This window comes from Pygocentrus nattereri, chromosome 16, assembly GCF_015220715.1.
Source record: "Pygocentrus nattereri isolate fPygNat1 chromosome 16, fPygNat1.pri, whole genome shotgun sequence".
In the NCBI taxonomy this organism is placed as follows: Eukaryota; Metazoa; Chordata; class Actinopteri; order Characiformes; family Serrasalmidae; genus Pygocentrus; species Pygocentrus nattereri.
In genome coordinates this window covers 13,750,733-13,771,970 of record NC_051226.1, presented here as the reverse complement: position 1 = coordinate 13,771,970, position 21,238 = coordinate 13,750,733, and the positions used below count along the sequence as shown (strand labels likewise).

At 37.7% G+C, this 21,238-nt stretch overlaps 1 protein-coding gene across 1 annotated transcript; it reads right to left on the bottom strand.

Moving 5' to 3' along the window:
- Positions 1-758: 758 nt before the first annotated feature.
- On the bottom strand, positions 759-19,409 carry oacyl (O-acyltransferase like). The gene is made up of 15 exons (XM_017715828.1): positions 19,250-19,409; positions 17,432-17,565; positions 16,743-16,821; positions 15,451-15,583; positions 13,424-13,668; positions 10,622-10,792; positions 9,651-9,753; positions 9,434-9,535; positions 8,368-8,533; positions 7,919-7,998; positions 7,640-7,750; positions 6,334-6,457; positions 4,593-4,779; positions 3,519-3,661; positions 759-2,460 (listed from the first exon to the last, which is right to left on the bottom strand). Exons 1-15 carry the CDS (start codon positions 19,407-19,409, stop codon positions 2,332-2,334), a joined length of 2,067 nt encoding a protein of 688 aa, XP_017571317.1. The 3' UTR covers positions 759-2,331.
- Between the last annotated feature and the right edge of the window lie 1,829 nt (positions 19,410-21,238).

Below are 21,238 nucleotides of genomic sequence, written 5' to 3'. Positions count from 1 at the left end.
GAAGAAGACAGTCCACTTGCAAAAGACAGGGGAAAAACTGGAGTTCAAAAAGTGGTTCAAAGATACAGAGAAAATAGTAGACCACCAAAACTGTTCCCATTAGATAAACATTTATTTTTGCTATCTCAAAAAAATCCACAGGTGCTTCTGTCCATCCTTCCACTTTTACAAGACGACTCATCGCTATAGGTCTGAAAGGATGTGTAGCTGGAAACCTCTGGCGCTCTCCTGTAAACTTACTATTTTGTATATAATTGTTTTTCTTTGGACATCAATGATATTCAATGCATAGCTTTTTTCAGTGTGTCATTCTCCACTGTAGCCACCAGAGGGCACTGACACATTACGCACACCAGCTTATAGCAGCAATCAGACAACAATACCTGGTGTTTCTTTGGGTAAAATCATCAGCATTCAAATTTGTGACATTCAATTATCCACACCCCTGTAATCAAACAAAGTTTTAGAATTGTAATAACTATTTATAATAAACTGTCCTTACATTTATTTGCAATATCCTACAGTTGCACATTTTATAACATCATCTACATTCTTACAAAAAATTAAAGTTAATTCATGTTGAAGTTAAAATTAAAATGAAAAAGTCTGTAAATAACAAACAACAGTAAAATTATCTTTTTTCCTTGGTTAAAAACTGAATCCACATAAATCATGATTATTTAGGAAAAATAATGCTTCAGCTTGATTTTAACTTTACGCTTTAATAGTCAGTAATCATAAAATAGAGAGACTAAAGATGTCAGATGTTTAGCTTTAATAATTTAAAGATATGCAGTCTTTCTAGTTTGAGACAAAGATTTAGGGAAATTTACCTACTGTTAGAGTTTATTTGTGAGAAATTTGTGTTTTAAAATATTGGGAACCACCTGCAACACACCACTTGTTGGTATAATCATTTTGGGGGTTTAATTTTTGGACTCAATCAAAAAATGAGCAAAGCACCTTTAGTCAGACACTTGGAATAAAAACAGACTATAGCCAACTGGTAAGTGGAGTCACCAAAACACTGAACGCTCAGACGAAGATTCTATGTCACATTTAATATCATTATATTTGCTCTTGATTTGCCCCTCGAATTTCGGAAGCCGAAGTGGATCACAGGTCAGTCAAGAAAAAACATTTTACTTTAGTTGCATTAAATGACATATATTTGAAATCACTTGATCTTAAATAGTTAAATGGCCTCTTGAGGTTGATTATGCCTGCTGTGTGTGAGTAATGCCCCATCAAGAGGCAGACATGAATCAAAGCACTTCTGTGTTCCTAATCAGAAACACAGCATGAGTCAAAGCTCAGCAGAGCTGCACAAACCTGAACCTCAACTACAACAGAGTTTCAGACTTGAAGATCTGCAGGATCGCTCCACCAGATGGATTAAACACCATCTCTAACATTCTCTAACAAACACCATAACTCTTGAACAAACACCATCATTCACCAACTAGAAACAATAATCAACAACCAACACTATCATTCTACATCAAACACCAACATTCTCCAACAAACACTATCACTGTCCATGAAACACCAACCAATCCACTTACGAGCACCATCATTCTCCAACAAACATGATCATTTTCCACCAATACCATCATTCTCCAACAAACATGATCATATTCCACCAATACCAACATTCTCCAACAAGCAACGCTACGCAACAACAAACACCAATGTTCTCCAACAAAGACCACCACCCACCAGTGATGTTTTCCAACAAACATATCATACTTTGCCGAGTTGCCGATATGATGGACAGTTATCAATCATACATTATTTAATATGAAGAGGTCATTTAGCTCTTGATGATCAAGTGATGTCTGATGTAACACACCCTTCCTGCTATTGAGATAAGGTTACTTGACCCATGATGGGCTTCTGTTCATATAATCTCACCACACTAGGCAATGTCTGGTCAAGTCTGTGGAATAGTCACTTAGACTCCCTTACTCTTAGTGTCTACGCATTCATTTCACTTTGTGAAAGTTAAAATATCAAATATACGTCTTTCTGTGTTTCACACATTCACATACATTATTATTATGTATGTTGTTACAGCATGTATTTACACAGTTACACATCACAAATGACCAAACACTACAGTGCTGTCTACACTGGCACATCAGGAAGAGAAAAAACAATGCAAAGATTAATGAAACAAGACGGAGAATCAGAGAAGTGCGGATTCTAGTAAAGAGAGCAGTTTATTTTAATGTAGTTTAATTTTTGCTACTTGCCTTTGCAACATGCATTTTACTATTTTGATGGTAGTTTGTGGATATTTTCATTTTATTTTCATTTCCAAATCGACCCCTATGTGCTGCTAGGAACCCAAGCGTATGCCTTAGCTCTTTTCAGGAATAGATAAGGCTTCTCAATTAGCACAGTCAGAGCAAAGCCCAGCACTATGGTCAGCACCACGTGGCCCAGGAACAGGTACAGCTAGAGAGAGGGGGAGAGAGAGAGAAAGAGATGGTGTAGAAAAAGTGATTCTTAAACAAAGAGTTTGAAAATGATTCTACAGTGTTCAAGCATATAGCAAAAAGTGCTTAAAATACACTTATTAGACTATTCAGCCCAAGTCCCATTGAAGTGCAGTGTGATGATGGTAATCATGTAGGCCAATTATATATATACATATATATATATATATATATATATATTTCTTTACTGTTATTACAGACACCCTATGCTCAGTGACTCCCTGTTTGCTCACTATGTGGTCCCAGTAACGGGGTTGCACAATATAATATTGGCCTTTGCACTACTGATATCACCAGTGGTGCAAATTTGGTCTGACAAATGGAGGGGGAGGACCAACATCAAGAGGCTAAAGCTTTTATTACAATCATTATTTTGATAATTCAATTAATTTATTAGTAAATATCAAAAAGAGAAACAATATTATATATGTTTAGTATAGAGACTATATCGTATAGAGGCTTTGTTTTCTTTTTTCTTTCCACTGTATCACTAAAATTCTTAGTCTGCTCATGTTGCTATACATATTTTAACAAAAAAACACATTTTAAATATAATGATTATTGCAAAGAAAAGGAATGAATGAACCACAAATCTACCAATTACACATGGTGAGAGGCAAATGACACGTATCTCAGCCCCTCTTCACAACTTTATTACACTGGATGTGAGTAAAGTTCAATCTCGTGATAAGATGGAATGGAAAGGGCGACTCTACAGATTCAGGAAATATTTTATCTGTATTTCAGAGCTGTATCATCACAAAGATAGAGAAACTTAGACAGAAACATTGAATTTGATGTGCAGATGCCCACAGGGTTAAATCTACTCAAAATATCTCCCATCTCATTATGTGAAGAAAATTATAATTAATATTATAATATTATACTTGACTGTTTTACTTGACTTCTACAAAACTATTTGTTGACATTTTTACTCATTTAAAAGGAATTTTATCTTGTTCTATTGACAGATAATTTGAATTGTTTTGTTTGAATTTCATTTGTTTGCTTACTCACAAAGTTAAGATCAGTGTAGTGTATTGGAGTCTCCTGTTTGCCGTTGTAGAGTAAAATGAGAATAGGGTGGATCAGGTAACAGGCAAAGCTGATGTTCGACAGAGGAATCCACACTTTCAGAGACAAAAGCTTATTCACAAACCCTGCAGACACAAAGAGAAAGAGAAAGAGAGATAGATGAGTGAATAAAGAGGGTAAAAGCTGGTATCCCAGTTCCAGTAAATCACACCGTGTATTTGAATTCAATGTCATTTACTTAGAATATGAAATGTAGTTGTGTTATGACTGAAGTTTGGGGAGAGGAGCATGCCTGAAACTTCTCTTTTCTCCAGTGAAATGCCCTATAAATTCACAAGTCCCCACCACCACCCTATATCCTCCCAGTACCATCAGTCCTACGTCAGTCCTACTACAGCTATGAGGGAGTGTGGCCATCTAGCTACATGCAGAAGCTTCCAAGAACTCCAGCCCAAATTCTGAGAGTTCTTCCCCTCTCTCAATCATTCTTCCCTCATACTACCACCACCATGTTGAAGACATGGTCTGAACTAACAAACTGGACATTTGAACTTTACCAGATTTAAAATTTTAGATTCAGCTCCCAGATAAATAAAGTACTTTGAACCCCCAATGTGTGTTTACTGGCTCAGACCATGCCTTCACCATCTAACTGTAGGAAAGACAAGAATTCTGAGAACTTGGGCTAATGTTGTGAGGAGACAGTGAGGAGAAGGGGAGGTGGTGGGCAGTGAAAATTTTGTCACAAGAAACAGTAACAGTAAGAATAGGCATTGTCCTCCTCCTGAGCTTTAGTTATTTCATTTTACAAATGAGGACTGTGAAAAAAAACTAAACATCAAGACATTTGGGCTTTAAAAGCTCCTTGCTTTTTGAGATTTTATAACCCAACACCTGATTGTCATTGTTGTTTATGGGTCTTCTTTTACTTTTTGGGACTTCTTTTCCTTCAGTCCTTCAGTTCTCCTCACCTCTGTTCTTCTCTTTATTTCTTCTCTCCTCTTTCACCTTCAACTACTCTCATACACATATCATTCCCTCACTCTTTTCTCATACCTCCATAGCCCTCCTCACAGGCCAGGATTATCCAGACCACAGCCAGAGCCCACAGAGAGCGATGGAGCCCCTGATAGACTGCATGGGCGAGTGAGGGCTGGGCTGGGACGTCCCGCAGCACATAGGCTAGGCCCACCAACAGTGCCATGATGGACTGAGAGAAAAACCATCCAGCAACAGCCTGCCACTGAAAATTAAAAACAGCAGTGTTAGTAGATATGTGTGTGAAAAACATATGTAAAATGTATGTATCTGTGAAGTGGCTATTTAAAGCTCTGATGTATAAGAGACAGAATATTAAAGCATGCCAGGATTCATTACATTGCATATAGAGATATTTAATATCTTATGAAAGTTGAGAATAATCAAGTTTTCATCTGTAGTTGATGTTCAATAATTCATTACATTCAGGTCATAGAATTATGTCTTCTGTGATTTCCTCTCACTTGCCCCATCACAGCACAACTGTCTGTGCAACAGACCATTTCTACCTTTAAAGCGCAATAAAACATAAGAAGCTCTATCGCCCCCTACACTTCCTGTGGTGAACTGCGATGTGTCAGAATGACTTTTCACAATGTCTGCATAGTTCAATCATTAAGGTGTAAAGTCTTTTAGAGTGGTTTAATGTGAAATGGGTCATTGTAGAGAAAAGCACACACATGGACTTCTTTACAGTGTTGGTGACAGAAATCAGGGGGGGGTTGTAAAGCCATTTATCTCCTGTCTAAAATGACCAGTGATGAGTACTGACGACAGCCAGAAGCTAAAAATTTGCTCAGTTTGTGTCTGTTTTTTGTTTTTTAATACTCTATTTAATGGAATAAATGTATACTTTTGCTAGACCTGTCTGATTTTTCAAAAGTGTGCAGGCAATAAATACCCTTGCACTTTAATTTTATCCAGATGTTTTGCTTTACACATCTGTAGTAATCAACTTTTCATGGAGGGCAATAATAATCTTTGTTTAAAATTACCAGCAAACAAATGACTTTTCTGTTTCTGTATGTAATGTTGACAGTGGTAAAATATTCAGTGGTTAATCTGAAAAAAAAAAAAGTACTTGGTATTATTTTGCCTTACAATATCTTCCATGTATCTCTCCATTATGAATGCATCTATAAAAAAATATGTTTTAGGCCAAAACCTCTTAGTAAGACTATCATAAAAAAAAAGTCTCAGCCATCACGCAACATATTCGTAACCATTTCTTGGCACAGCTTTCTGTGAGGTAGGTTTCAGAGGCATTTTACGCTTCAAACATCTGGTTCCTATCGCCACCACTGTGTACGCATATCTGATTCATATGTTTCTCTAGAATGGAGCAACGGCTTTTTTTCATCTTAACAATTTAATTACGAAGAAATCTTGTTTTAAGTAAACAGTGTGATGACACCGACGGCTTAGCAATGGCATGAATGACTAATGTTGCAGCCTTAGAAGCACAATTACGGACATGGACTTTGGATTATCTGTAAAGATATCAACACAAAATAAATAAAAGCAGACATGTTTTCAGGCATTTACAGTCATGATCCATAACTTTTTCTGCCATCTGCCACTCTTTCTGAAATGACTTCATTTTGGCTCCTAAAAGGCAGACGATAGCTTTAAAATGGAAGTTTTTGTTTGTTTCTTTGTTTAATAATGTTTCTTTGTTTAATAATGTCTCTTTCAGAACAAAGACACTGAAGGTAACACTGACCAGCTGTTCATTTTGCACTTGGCCCCAAGTCTTTACCTGCTGCTTTAACAGTGCTTCTTTCTTGGTCGCCATGTAAAGTCCTGCAAGGACACCAAGCAGATACGGCCCATATCTGGTGTAGGGTTTGTTATAGTAATATTGAAAATAGCTCTCATATGCTCTGAGAAAGACAAATAACAGTTACATAGACACATGCAGACCTTATGAGACATACAGTCATTCAGTTATATGATAATTGATGTTGACTAGATTGAATAGGACACAGTACCCAGTGTTGTTTTTTTTCTGTGAAAACACTTCTGTGATCTGTTGTGCTTGACTTGATAGCAAAGCATTTCTCAGAAATGTATGTTGAGGCGATCGCACTCAGTGGGCACAAGGTAAACCCAGGTTAGGCTAAATCACATTGCTTGTAAATAGCATTGCACCCACTTCTAGGGAGTCCAGACAGATAATTTTATCTATTTTTATACTATTATAGTATTTTTAACATGCATCTTCATGGCTAAAAGTATGTGGACACCCCTTCTAATTACTGGATTCAAACACCCACTGCTAACAGGTATAAAATCAATAATTCAGCTATGCAATCTCTACAGTTAGCTCATCAAATCTGTGTGCTTGTAAAGTGCACAGCTGTTGGAAGAGATTGAACTTGATAAAGTTGTAACATGTGGGGGCTCCACCATCTGGCAGTGTGATAGACAAATCTGGGTTTGGTTGATGCAGGAGAATCCTAGTGCATTGTGCCACCTGTAAAGTTTGGTGGAGGTGGAATAATGCTCTGGGGCTATTTTTCAAAGTTTGAATTGTTAGCTTTCAACTTTGTGATAACAATTTAGGTAATGTTCCTTCCTGTTACAGCCAGGTAATGCCTCCACACACAAAGTAAAGTCTATAAAGAAAATTGCTGAACTGAGTTGATGTGCCTGCACAGAGCCCTGACATCAACCCCATCAACACCCTTGGGATGAACTGAAGTAAGCCAGGCCCGACTGAACAAAAGTGTATCTAAGCAGCCATGTTCCAACATCTTGTGGAAAGCCTTCCCAGATATATATTTTATATATATGTAATAACAACAAAAAGTGCAGTAACTTCATATCAATGCCCAACATGTCGGATTAAGATGTTTGAGAAGCACTTTTTTTTTTATTTGTATCCACAAACTTTTGGCCATGTAGTAGATCTTTTTAATAGCATCCTAGTTTATTCTTGAATCTTTGCAAGGCTCTCCTCGGTTCTACACTTTTCTGATACATACATTTTTTAGTGTTTATCATGTTTTAAACTGTGTTTATTTGATTAACTACAAAATAATTTGTGAGGTGTTTTTTCATACAGTGTAGTAGGTTGGTGTACAGGCAGGTGCAGAAATGCAGTGATCAGAGCACCAGCCAAGCTTGACATGACCAACAGAATGATCGCCACGGCAACCAGCACATATTTATTACTGAAATATAAAATGGAATAACATGTCACATTATTTATGATGAATGTAGGATACAGAGTTTTTTGTCCTAACACATATACATACATGTGATCATTCTTGCCTAAAAGATGTTGTATAGTCTATTTAACTGACCAATTTAGCTTTAAAAAACAAAGGAACTGTACTCACAGTCTATAGAGAAAAATTAACAGAGGTGTTGTCGCATAGAACTGGAAGTCAATGGAGAGGTACCAGGTCCATGGAGCACACTTTAATAAAACAGAGAAAGATTTATGTTTAATGTTTACACAATATCAGCTGATACATTTTCTGCACCCTTGAACTTTTTGTAAATCATTTGAAAACACCAGCTGCCTCCTTACATTGCACTGAGAGGATGGAGAGAACTTTTGAAAAGCAAATCTTTTATTTTATTAGGATACTTGATATTCATTAACTTTTTATAACCAAATCAATCAATTATTTGTGTACTGATAGATTAATCGATTGATTACAACTAAATGCTTACTGTCCAGAAAAATTGTGACATTTCCTAAAACTTTTGCACAGTACTGTATATATACAGTGGTGATTTTTATACTATCAGTAATTATAATGTATCATGTCTGGATTCATACTATATCGGTGATGGTGAAGAGGTTGTTGACGAGCAGCAGGTTGGACCACCAGTACTTCTTGCAGTTCAGGATTTCATCCTCAGCCATGAACCAGAAAACTCCTCTGTGGAGCAGCGAGAAGAGTGCGACAATCAGACACACGATGAAGAGGTGCAGCGGCTGGATCCTGAAAACACATGCACACATTTTGTAAGTTCCTATCCAGAAACTGATGCAGGATACAGGAAGTAATTGTGCATTAAAATAAATGTGTAGAAGTGTGTTCTCTGTAATAGATTTTCCCTTAGAAAATCAATAAGTAATTTGACCAATTCATGGCCGATGTTTGTATATATATATATATATATATATATATATATATATATATATAGTACACACTGGAGCTAATTGCTAAGTGGATAACAATTAGCAACCTACAACAGCTTTGACCACAAGCTTGGACCTAGTAACAGAGTTGGTTTAAGTGGAGCCCGGCCACTTCCTATTTCCAGTGTTATATCAAAAACATGACTGCTAAACACCAAAGGGCACCCCCTAGCGAGTCCTCAAAGAATGGGGTGAATAGAGCTAAACGGCTAAAAACTACGCTTTTGCTTAATTGCTCAATCTAAACCCTTTAAGTTTGGATTTGCTCAGGAGTGCCCTCTAGTGTTTGACAAACCTGGAAGACATTACAGAGTAGCAAGTTTTCTGCTGGTACCGCTCCACTGTTCTATGCAACAGTTCTATGCGACAATACTGCTGCTGGATTTCCTCTATTAACTGTAAGTACAGTTCATTTGTTCTCTAGCCATGTTTTTAAAACTAAACTGATCAGTTAAATAAACTACAAAACATATTTTGCAGCTTGACAAAAAATATTTGGGACTGGTACTGTAGTGTGAGAGAGAAACATTTTTTAAGATTTTTTTTTGGCTGTAAAGTATTTATAAATAAATAAATATGGAACTTTTTTTTTCATCTAACCCTTAAGGGCTGCTAATGCTGCTCATGAAATTTCCCTGCAATGACTGGGGGGCATATACTGTATATGTACATGGAGTATGACAGGAAGTGATTTATGGACCTTTTGAACCTCTTAAAGAGGTAGTGGGCGACCAGACGGAGGCTGAGTATGTCTTCTGACCTCTGGATGGAGGTAAGAAGAGACTTAGCACTCAGAAGACCACTGACAAAAACAAACAAACAAACAAACATATTAGGAAAATCAGTTCACACTTTACTGCTATAAGAGCAGCACACAATATGAATTCTGGGATTTTCTGTGCTCTTGTACGTCTTACCCAAGCAACAGGAAAGTGTCCACAGCCAGGTAGACTGGCCCGCTGAAGGCGAACACATAGAGAGGACTGTTCTGGACAGCGTGTCTCCAGCGCTTATCGTTATCTGTACGCGTAAACAGTTCTTTTATACACAGATGGCCGTGAGTGCACACTGCTCTAATAGTCAATTTAGACTGTAAACCTGCAGCTGAGCTTACACAAATATTAACGCAAAGCAACTGTGTACTGAGTCACACTTTCTCTCTCTCTCTTTTTTTTAAACACAATTAGTGCATCATACAATAAATAACTTAAACAAATTGTTAAACAGAGTAATCAGTGTGGCTGTTTTCCAAAACTCTATTTGACAAATGGATTTTACTATAGGGAGGGAGCCGCATGGTACTGTATGTGTGTTTTTTTTTCAGTGTGTTTTTTCATTTCAAATCATTTTTTCTCTATTTTTCACATTCCATTTTTTCCATTTTTATTCCTTTGCCTTTTTATCACTTAATTCTCATTTATATTTCTCCCTTTCTTCTCTAAAAAAGTTTGGATACAAAAAAAAATCTAATTTACACAATTTTCCCCTTACCTTAGATCAAATGGCTCATAATCAATGAGCCAAGACAATGACATACTGTTATTATATGTGCTATGAAACACTGTTCATTATTGTACATGTTCGTAGATGACAGTGCTTCAGAAACCATATAAGTAAGTATTAGAGATTACTGAACAACTCAGCATAGCATGTGTGTGATGATTTAGGCCTGCAGTTTGCATAATGCTAATTGGTGGGGCGTAATCTTAATGTATCTGTTAGCTACATTAGGCTATTTTAGCCACATTTAGACACCAAACATGACCTGACTGATCAACTATATTTAGGATAAGGGGGAAGGCTGTGTCAGTTTGACTTTTTGTTGAAGTATTCCTTTAACTTCTTTACTTCTCCAGTTCATTTATCACTTTTATTGTGCTTAGCTGACCAAGGCTGCTCCAGGCGCTGAGCTGGACGGTGTGTCCACAGATGATCCACAGTAAGCTGAGGATGCGGACCCCATTCAGAGAGGAGTAACTGTGTCCAACACTCGAAGTGTTAAAAACATCAACACTGCTGACCTGCACTGAAAAACACTGCAGGTACTGCAGCACACAATCTGTGTGTTCGTGTCAGAGAGAGAGAGAGAGAGAGAGAGAGAGAGAGAGAGAGAGAGAGAGATAATATTATACTGTATATATTATTATACAGTGACCACAAGAAGCATATATATATCCATCCATCCATATATTTGAACTGCAGTGTCTGATCCACTCAGACCAGCACAACACACACTAACACACCACCACCATGTCAGTGTTACTGCAGTGCTGAGAATGACCCACCACCCAACTAATACCTGCTCTGTGAGGGTCCATGGGGCTTCTGACCACTGAAGAACAGAGTAAAAGGGGGCTAACAATGTATGCAGAGCAGCAGATGGACTACAGTCTGTAATTGTACAACTACAAAGTGCACCTATACAGTAAGTGGATCTGATAAAATTGACAATGAGTGTAGAAACAAGGAGGTGGTCATAATGTTAGGCCTGATCGGTGTATATCTGCGCTGTATTGCCAAAAGTATTCACTCGTCTGCCTTCACACGCATATGTACTTGAGTGAAATCCCAGTCTTAATCCATAGGGTTTAATATGATGTCAGCCCACCCTTTGCAGCTATAACAGCTTCAACTCTTCTGGGAAGGCTTTCCACAGGGTTTAGGAGTGTGTTTATGGGAATGTTTGACCGTTCTTCCAGAAGCACATTTGTGAGGTCAGACACTGATGTTGGACGAGAAGGCCTGGCTCACAATCTCCGCTCTAATTCATCCAAAACACAAAGGTGTTCTATCAGGTTGTGGTCAGGACTCTGTGCAGGCCAGTCAAGCTCTTCCACACCAAACTCACTCATCCATGTCTTTATGGACCTTGCTTAGTGCACGTGCGCGCAGTCATGTTGGAACAGGAAGGAGCCATTCCCAAACTGTTCCCACAAAGTTAGAGCATGAAACTGTCCAAAATCTTTTGATCTGCTGAAGCATTAAAAGTTCCTTTCACAGGAACTAAGGGGCTGAGCCCAACTCCTGAAAAACAACCTCACACCATAACCCCTACTCCACCCTTTACCGTTCTCTCCAATCCCAGACTCGTCCATCGTATTGCCAGATGGAGAACTGTGATTCATCACTCCAGAGAACTGGATGTTTCCACTGCTCTGGAGTCCAGTGGCAGTGCTTTACACCACTGGATTCAATGCTTTGCATTGTGCTTGGTGATGTAAAGCTTGGACGCAGCTGCTCGGCCATGGGAACTCATTCCATGAAGCTCTTTACGCACTGTTCTTGAGCTATTCTGAAGGTCACATGAAGTTTGGAGATCTGTAGCAATTGATTGTAGAAAGCTGGCGACTTCTGTGCACTATGTGCCTCAGCATCCACTGACCCTGCTCATTTTACGTGGCTGACCACTTCGTGGCTGAGTTGCTGTCGTTCCCAATCACTTCCACTTTGTTATAATACCACTGACAGTTGACTGTGGAATATTTAGTAGCAAGGAAATTTCACAACTGGACACAGGTGGCGTCCTATCATGGTACCACGGAATTCACTGAGCTCCTGAGAGCGAGCTATTCTTTCACTAATGTTTGTAGAAGCAGTCTGCAGGCCTAGGTGCTTAGTTTTATACACCTGTGGCCTTGGACGCGATTGGAATACCTGAGTTTAATGATTTGGATGGGTGAGTGAATACTTTTGGAAATATAGTAAATATGTGTTTACATATATATATATATATATATATATACATACATACATACATACATACATACATACATAATGCCATGCTTAAGCAATAGAGCACAAGAGAAAGTGTGTTATAGCGAAATAGCATCACCCCTGTGATTTGGTAGCAGACACGACCTGAAGGCGATTGACAGACGACAATGTTCTATTGCTTTTACACAACAGGCAAATAAATAAAGTAATGCATAAATAAATTGGGCCATGACATAGCATTTAATATGTTTTAATGTCAGCAGTTCCTTCTGCGAAATTATAGTTCCTTAACAAGCTGCTTGTTGCTACGTCAGAGAAACAAACTCTACACACTCACTGTACAGACGGCAGTTCACTCCTCACAGACCAACTGACAGGGAATTTAGTGTAGTCTCATCTTCATAGTCTGACCAAATTGTCTGTCGGTCAAATATGATCTTAAAACTATCCATTTTTTGTTTGTGGCAAAGTAAGAAGTAAAAGCATTCAAATAGCTTGAGCATCTGCTACAGCTGTCAAAGTCGTTGCTTAGTAACGCCGTCTCAGCGGAGTGACACAGTGTTTGTGAAAAACCTGTGATGCTATGGCAAAATAACAGCACGGTTAGAACCAATCAGCTTGCATGGCTGGAACTAACTGTTGTGTGTGTATATATATATATGTATAATATGTATAATATGTATATATTATGTGTGTATAATATACATATATTTATATATTATATATTTATATACATATATTTGTATATATAACTGTATTCTTTTTTAAATTGTTTTATTTAATTGAATTATTTGTTGAATTACATGTTTTTCGTTATTTTTAAAGACTTGACTGACTATTTAAATTTGTTTTTATTTATTTATTTAGCTTTTTTTTGCTTTTATCAACACATCAACACAATTGATAAAAATGTCAGTGAATGTACTATTAGATTAGATTAGTGTGTGTGTGTGTGTGTGTGTGTGTGTGTACTTGCTCGTGGTGTTGTCCTGCTGCTCTCTCTCATCGTTGCTTTCCCGCGCTGCTGTAGTGTCCCGGAGTGAAATGCATTCTTTGCTGTGATTGGGTGAGCCATTGGCCAGCAGAGCTCCGTATTGGCTGTTTTTTGAGAGGATGCCGGAGTCGACCCCTGACCTGACCTCTCTCCACTTCCTCCACCTGAACACCATCACGTAGATGGACGCAATGAGAGGCACAGCTATCATCAGGACACACACACATCTGAGAGAAAAACACATAGAGGCTGTGTTAACAGGGATTATTTGGCATGAAATCAGATTTACAGTGTCACCCCCATACATTGAATGTAGTTGAGTCATGACTTGTTTGGTGTCTGAAGTGTGATTCTTTAATTTTGCTATGAGGCTAATGTAACTAACAAGTAATGGAAGGTTATATATCATGCAGTCTGTGTTCCAAAAGCATCACACACTCAAACTGTGTTCAGCCGTTGCAGTTCCTAAAACTGTATAATGCTGTTATCTGTAGAAATAGGCAAATTTAAATATATATACATAATTCAGGCTTTGGGGTATGTGATGTACTATTCTCCATTTTACAGATATTGGTGTGTTATACAGTGTCATTTTCCACACAAGCACACACACTTGAAATTCCTTAAAGCAGAACCCATTACTCATTTTGGCTCGAGCATTTCTCCTCTCACACTGCACAGCAAACAGCGGCCGAAGAAGTACAGAAATCATGAACCACAGCCCCTATAGTCAGCTCTGTCTACAGACAATATCCAATAGAGCTGTTTCATTCAAAATAACACGCTGTGCCTCTGAGTCCTGAGCAACAACATTGGCTGCATCTCAAATGACTCCTTGCTGCCTACATAGTGCACACATATAAAAATAGTTGCCACTGCACTCATACAGTGTATCATATGTCTAATAAATAGCCTTCTGAGATTCAGCCATGTGTGAAAAATTCCACACTGGACACAAAATGCATTATATTATGCCAGAACTACGTGCACTGCATAGGAAGTAGGGGGGCCGTTGACAAACCGCTACAACAGCTTTGCTAACTTGTGACACACTGTGCACTGAAGCTAAAGAACAGGTGGTCTACAGACAGCTCTCCAAAGATAAAAAATCACCATATTTATTTATACCTCGTAATTCAGTCTGCACACATGGATGTTGGTGCCACAAATGTAGCACAAATCATGAAATTTAGTCGGCTCTGACCAAATCGGGCTTAAAAACAGGTTAATTCACACAGCGTATGCCTGGCTTTAGTTCTCGTCAGTGAGTAAGAGCCTGTCTGAGATTTGTTCTTGCTAGGTCTCTCCTCCTTTTTCTCTTCCTCCTTTCCTCTGACAGCGTCCCTTCGTCACCTCTGCCGTGCTGGGAATACCAAGCTAGTTTCCCTACTACAAGAAGGTGAACCATCAAAAATAATTTTGAAACTGTTATTTTAGGATAACATTGTTACACAATGTTGCTTTCTTCTTCTTCTTCTTCTTCTTCTTCTTCTTCTTCTTCTTCTTCTTCTTTAGGCTGCTCCCTTTAGGGGTCGCCACAGCGGATCATCTGCCTCCATCTTGCCCTATCCACTGCCTCCTCTACTTTTACACCAACCATCTCCATGTCCACCTTCACTACATCCATAAACCTTCTCTGAGGTCTACCTCTTCTCCTTCTGTCCGGCAGCTCCACAGTGCACAATGTTACACAATGTTGCTTTAACAAATCAAATTGGTTTGAGGCATGTGTAAGTTAAGTATGCATTGTGCCTCATTGCTCCAGTGCAAAACTTTAAATAAAAAAAAAAATTGAGTATTATTTGAAAGATGAGGGGAAAATTATGCACATTTGATTTTTCAACAAACTATCACTTTAAAAATGTCTCACAGCATTTGAATGTAATGTGTTTCTTGTACATAAATCTTGTGTAAAAATCCTCTTGATCTGCAATGAACTAAGACACCATGGTCAAATTGATCAATTAGTCTAAAGACACAGATTACTGTGTGTGTGCAGGTGTACTTACAGGCAGATTACAGCGGACAGGTCGGGTGTGATGTTGCTGATACACTGAGTCATAAAGATGCCCAGTGTGGGGTCAGATATTAACAGAGTTGGCACAGGAGGAATGAGAGAGGAGTGACCCTGTTCAAACGCCTCTGTGCATACACACACACACACACGCACACACATGCACACACACACACACATGCACACAGACACAGGCATAGTAACATAATTCACTTAATTTCCAGTGAAAGCAGCCATTAAATAAGCCTCATAAACTGAATATGAGTTATTTCAGTATTCAGTGTGTCCACTCTCTGCCTTTATTACAGCTCTCACTGTTATCAGAAGACCTGCTTTCAGTTTTTCAAAGAAATCTGCAGGGATATCTTTCCACACCTCCAAAGTTCAGTCTTAGAAATTGTTTTTTTTCTGCTTCTCATGATCCAAGTAATCCCAAACTCATTCAGTGATGTCGAGATCTGGAATCTGTTGTGGTCAGTCCATTGTTCTCATGAACACCAGCAGGTTCTTGGTTTGATTTGCAAAACATTTTTTTGTCTGTCTTCTTTTCTCAGTAATGGCTTCTTAAACAGCTACACATCCTTTCAGACCCATAGCGCTGAGTCATCTTCTCACAGTGGAAGGATGGACAGAAACACCTGTGGATGTTTTCAGATCTGAAGCAGGTTGATTTTCTCCTGTTTCTTATAGATGAAAGCTTTAAGTGCTGTTTATCTGATGGGGACAGTTTTGATGTCTACCAGCTCTTCCAGGTGGTTGTTAGGAAACCCATTTTCTCTGTAGCTTTTAATCATTTTTAACTTACTTTGCTTGGACTTTCTTCTCCCTAATGCAGAAATATACTTAATTTTCCATTTTGAATGGAAATTAAATAAATAAAGTGTGTCGTCTGAATTTTGTGCAGCTCTGTAGATATATACACGTAAAAATTTACACACAACCAGTCAAACGTTTGAACACACCTGATATTCAAATTGATAACTATGTATGAATATATATCCAAAACAAAAATGCAATTTTAAACAATATTTTTGAAGTTTTAATTTACAATCTTGTTGAAATTTAGAGTTAGAAAAATATGTAACGACGGGATTATGATCATTCTGATCACGATGGACTTTGATCTGTCTTTGTTAAAGTATTTCATCCAGTCAGTCGTGCTGTGATGAGGGAGGGTGGCATCGAAACTGTTCTTTCTGGCAGAAGAGCTGTACATGATTCTAAACTGACTGGGCAGGTTGTACAGAAAATGAAAAAAAAAAAAAGAATGTAAAAATAATTTCTCACCAGAGACAACAAGTGTCCTCACTTCCTCTTCATCACATGAGTCCGGCACACAAATACCAACAAAATACTCCACTGCTTCCTGCATGACAACAATAACAACACAGAGAATCACTCAGCTTCACAATACAGGACACAGGACAAAATATGTCTGTAAGCATCATCTTTAACTCTTCAAATAATCATATTTTAACCTCTTATACCAAATGTAGTGGATCAGTCAAGACATGTTTGGTGTCTGTAGTTTGCTTCTTTAGTTATGCACTGGTTATAATCTTAGATGTTGGTGTATAAACTAAGGTATTAACCAGTGCATAACTAAAGCAAACTTAACACACAAATTTTTATAAAATTTTCATATTTAATCCTCTCAAATAATTACATTTAACCTTATGCACTACATCCACTACATAATGTGTGTATATATATATATATATATATATATATATATATATATATATATATATATATATATATATATATATATACATAAAATCTTATTCCAAATGTAGGGAATCAGTCAAGTGTTTGGTGTCTATAGTTTGCTTCTTTAGTTATGGACTGGTTATGATCTTAGCTTATACCTCATGAATTATCATTGTGAAAACTGCAGGCCTGACTTGCCTCCAACTGAGTCAAGTTCTTCAGTAATCTCTAATAGACTTGGGTGTGTGATTCCTGTGTGTTTGTACCTGTTTGAGAAAGACTTGGCAGTACTGCCCTTTGAAACTAGGGCCTTTGACAGACACGCACTCCTGCAAAGATCCAGCTCTGTTTACGTTGCCCCCTGCTACATCACTGCCCAGCTTTCCAAAGGCATCATACACTGCTCACACACAGGCCAGCACAGAGATTGTATTCATTTTTTTATTAATATTCGCTGTAAAAAGTTTCTTCTTTCTTCACAGAGTTTCTTTGTTCCTTTCTTCATCAAACATCAACAAAGCAGCCTAAATACAGTTACAGGAAAAATGGATCTCAGTCAAACCTGTGAATGTATACTGCATATTCTGTAAGCTGACCTGTCAGAAATAGAGAGCATCATCTTACCACTGACAACAATACAGTTACTGTGGCTACATGATATGCCTTTCAACACAACTGACATAGACCTACATAATCACTTAAAAATGCTTAAGTGTCAGCTGTGACAAAGGCTGCTTTTGTTTACTTTGGTGTCAAATTGATGAAATGCCTGCAACTCATCATACATTTTTATGAAAAAACAAGCGCAAATTCATACAACCATGAACCATTGCTCCAAACAATATTTAAGTTATTTATATTTTTTTAATTTGCCTCAGCAAAACATGGGTGATTCTGAATAAAAGTCCTCTAATCACAAGAAAAAATTGTGTTTCAAAAATTATATATATATTTTGGAAACACAGTGTTTTGTTAGTCACTGTTTAAATCATTTTTATTCATCAAGTAATCTTTCAAAAAAACGATTAACCCATGCAGTAGTTATCTGTCGCATCTGTCATTTTTCATATGTTAATACGACATAAATGTCTTTTTTCAAGAAATAGTTTGACTGAAACTGTATTAGGCACTTTTGAGAAAGCATATTATATGAGAATATGATATTACATTAAACCTAAATTTTGTATAAAATCTTTTTGAGAACTGACATTTTAGTGACTGATATAAAAAGAACAACCAATGCGATAACATAATAATGTAAAGTAAAATATTACTTTGCTTATATCAGTGAAAATCTCATTCTGCAAGCAGTTAAACTCAATGTTGAAGATGTGATTTAGAACCTGATGGGGGAAAAAAGGTAAGAAATTCACCACTAAATCAAATATTTAGAGACTGTTTACAAGGCTGCATGAATTTTTCCATGGAAATCCATTGAGTTGGTGAGCTGGCAAGAAATATCCCTCAAATCATGTGCTTTTGTCAACATTAGGCTGACACTTTCCATAGAGAACTAGCTTTATGAACACTACTCTTAATCTTAAGTATTAACATCGTGCCACTGTCAGACCAAAACATTGTGTCTCCAAAATGGTAACTTTACAGTAGAGGAAAAAATATACTTTAGGTTTAGTGTAGGTCAATAGAGCCAGACGTTTTCCAAGTCATTTTATGTCATTTCTTTTGGTTTATTCATCATGAAATTTACCCATGATGTAAAGGGCAAAAGGCAGTTTCAAATTATGTGAAAAACTGAAAAATACAAAGAGATACAAAGTTTTGTATATAGTCATAGTAGCTATAATTGTGCCCAAAAACATTACATTAGTCGTTTCATTTCAACAAAATCAAAATAAATTATGCTCTCCTGCTTTTCTAGACATATTGCCAAACAAAATTCAGTCTATCACCACCTCATTCAACTCTACATCCTACAATCATATAATATTCAATACTGTAGCAATACTAATAGAGTATTAATGCCATAATATCATCCAAAATCTGTAATTAAGATTGCAATACAGTCTAAAATTAGGAACAATGAACACTTTTAACCTGATCTTGAAAGTGTTGCACTGACTTACTCTGCACTGCGTATTCCTCCGGTTTGTCTTTCTCCAACTCCATGAGGAAGGCTGCTGTGTCCTGCATGCATTTCAGCGTAACGTTGAAGGTTTGACCTGTGGAGCAGAAGAGGAGGCCAAAAAGGACGATTAGTCCAGCCGTCCGTTTCACTAGTGGCATTGTGACTGTTCTGGGTTTTTTCTGAATGGGATGCCACATTTAAATAATTGGGAGAAGGGACACATGACCAGGGACATGCTGATATGTTGTGGTCATGCTTTTTCAGCCTCTAAATCCAGCATGCAAAATGGGGGCTTTCATACACAAGATTGCTGCAACGTACAAATGTGGCTACAACATTAGGGGGCGCATATTGTACAGTGCATTAAACATGAAGGTACAACAACTGCTTCTCTTTAGGTGGGATGATTGATGGGCTCAACTTCATATATTGTGGGTCACAGCTCAAAACCTACTATGAAAAAACACAGGAGGACATAAACTCAGTTACCGTTTTATTAGGTACACATACCTTGTATACCATCTACAATCATTGGCCATTTTATAGGAAACGTCTACCACGTACAGTATATGTGCTTTGTAAGCTAACAGTTACAGACTATAGCCCATCTGCTATCTGTTGCTGCAAAATTTATTAGCCTGACCATTAGTTGAAAGGGACCACCACAGAACTGCTGTTGATCAGATATTATTTGGGTAGTAGATCATTCTCAGCACAGCAGTGACAGTGACATAACAAGATAGTTGTGTGTGGTGCTGGGATGAATGTATCAGGTCCAGTGGCATGGCCACTTTATTGGAAACCCCTCCCTTGTAACTCCACTTTGCTAGTGTACAGGTACAGACTGCAGCCCATTCATGCACACCGTGTGTTAACCATGCTCTAGACTTTAGTTAATGGTCAGTTTCTGGCCACAGAGCTACTGTAGGCTGGATACCTCTAGGTTATATGTGGTAGTTGTTTCTGATAAAATGGTCAATGAATGTAGGTACAAGGATATTCACTGGACAGTGATGATAAAGCTGATCTGTAAACATGTCTACAGTCTTTTAATTACTAAAATTCAGCAACTTCTAGCACATGAGGCTGTTTTAAATTGCCCTTTCTGAGATTAGCCCGCAGCTATGGTGGTGCTTATGTTTGCTTTCAATGTACAGCAAAGGTCATTCAGATGAATTGCATGGAAAAATACTAGCAAAGAGAACATGGACGGAACTGCCACTACAGACAACTGTCAAGTGATAATACGTCAATGTTTGCGTACCCACAACACAGGTAATACTTTTTAAAGGAGAACCTGGGGGGGAAGAGAGAGAGAGAGAGAGAGAGAGAGAGAGAGAGGGGTGGCCTATGACTCACCAATACTCAGTTCACCCAGTTACATCATCGCCGTCACGAAGCACAAACCAATCATGATCCAGAATCAGCACAACTGAGCCTTTGGACAGGATGTTGCCATAGTAACTACAGTCAGTGGCCAACAGGCGTTTATAATATATTAAGGTTGCACAATATGGTTGAAATTCTATTGCAACTGCTATAGAACAATACATTAAAAATGAACCGGTCAATCCATAACGTCAACATCAGCTCAGTAAAGCACCCATACTGCCAGAACAATTTATTGTGTACAAGAACAGAAAAATAACTGGGTGCTGGCAGCATAAACCTCTCAGGTGGGCGATATAGCAAAAATGCAACATCACGATTTATGATTCATGATACATATTAGCCTTATTATAATCTATCATCAACATAGTTGACACATCAGAGGTTTTAAGCAGGAAAATTTAAGCTAACAAGAAGCTTGAGAACTGCTTTTAGATGCATGGCCAATATCTCATATTATAGAAAACAGTTGCAATTTAAATTACTATCAAAATATTGGTCAGAAAAATCATGATTAGATATTTTGGCAAAATCGTTCAGCCCTACTTGAAATAAACAACAAAAAAAGCAGTATTGCCAGCAGTATTTAAAACATACT

Coding starts and splice junctions, on each gene's coding strand:
- oacyl (XM_017715828.1), bottom strand. CDS start 19,409: ATGCCACTAGTGAAACGGACGGCTGGACTAATCGTCCTTTTTGGCCTC. Junction 8,534..9,433: donor CTCTTTAAGAGGTTCAAAAG/GTCCATAAATCA, acceptor ATGTGTTTTCAG/GATCCAGCCGCTGCACCTCT. Junction 2,461..3,518: donor ACTACACTGATCTTAACTTT/GTGAGTAAGCAA, acceptor CCCTCTCTCTAG/CTGTACCTGTTCCTGGGCCA.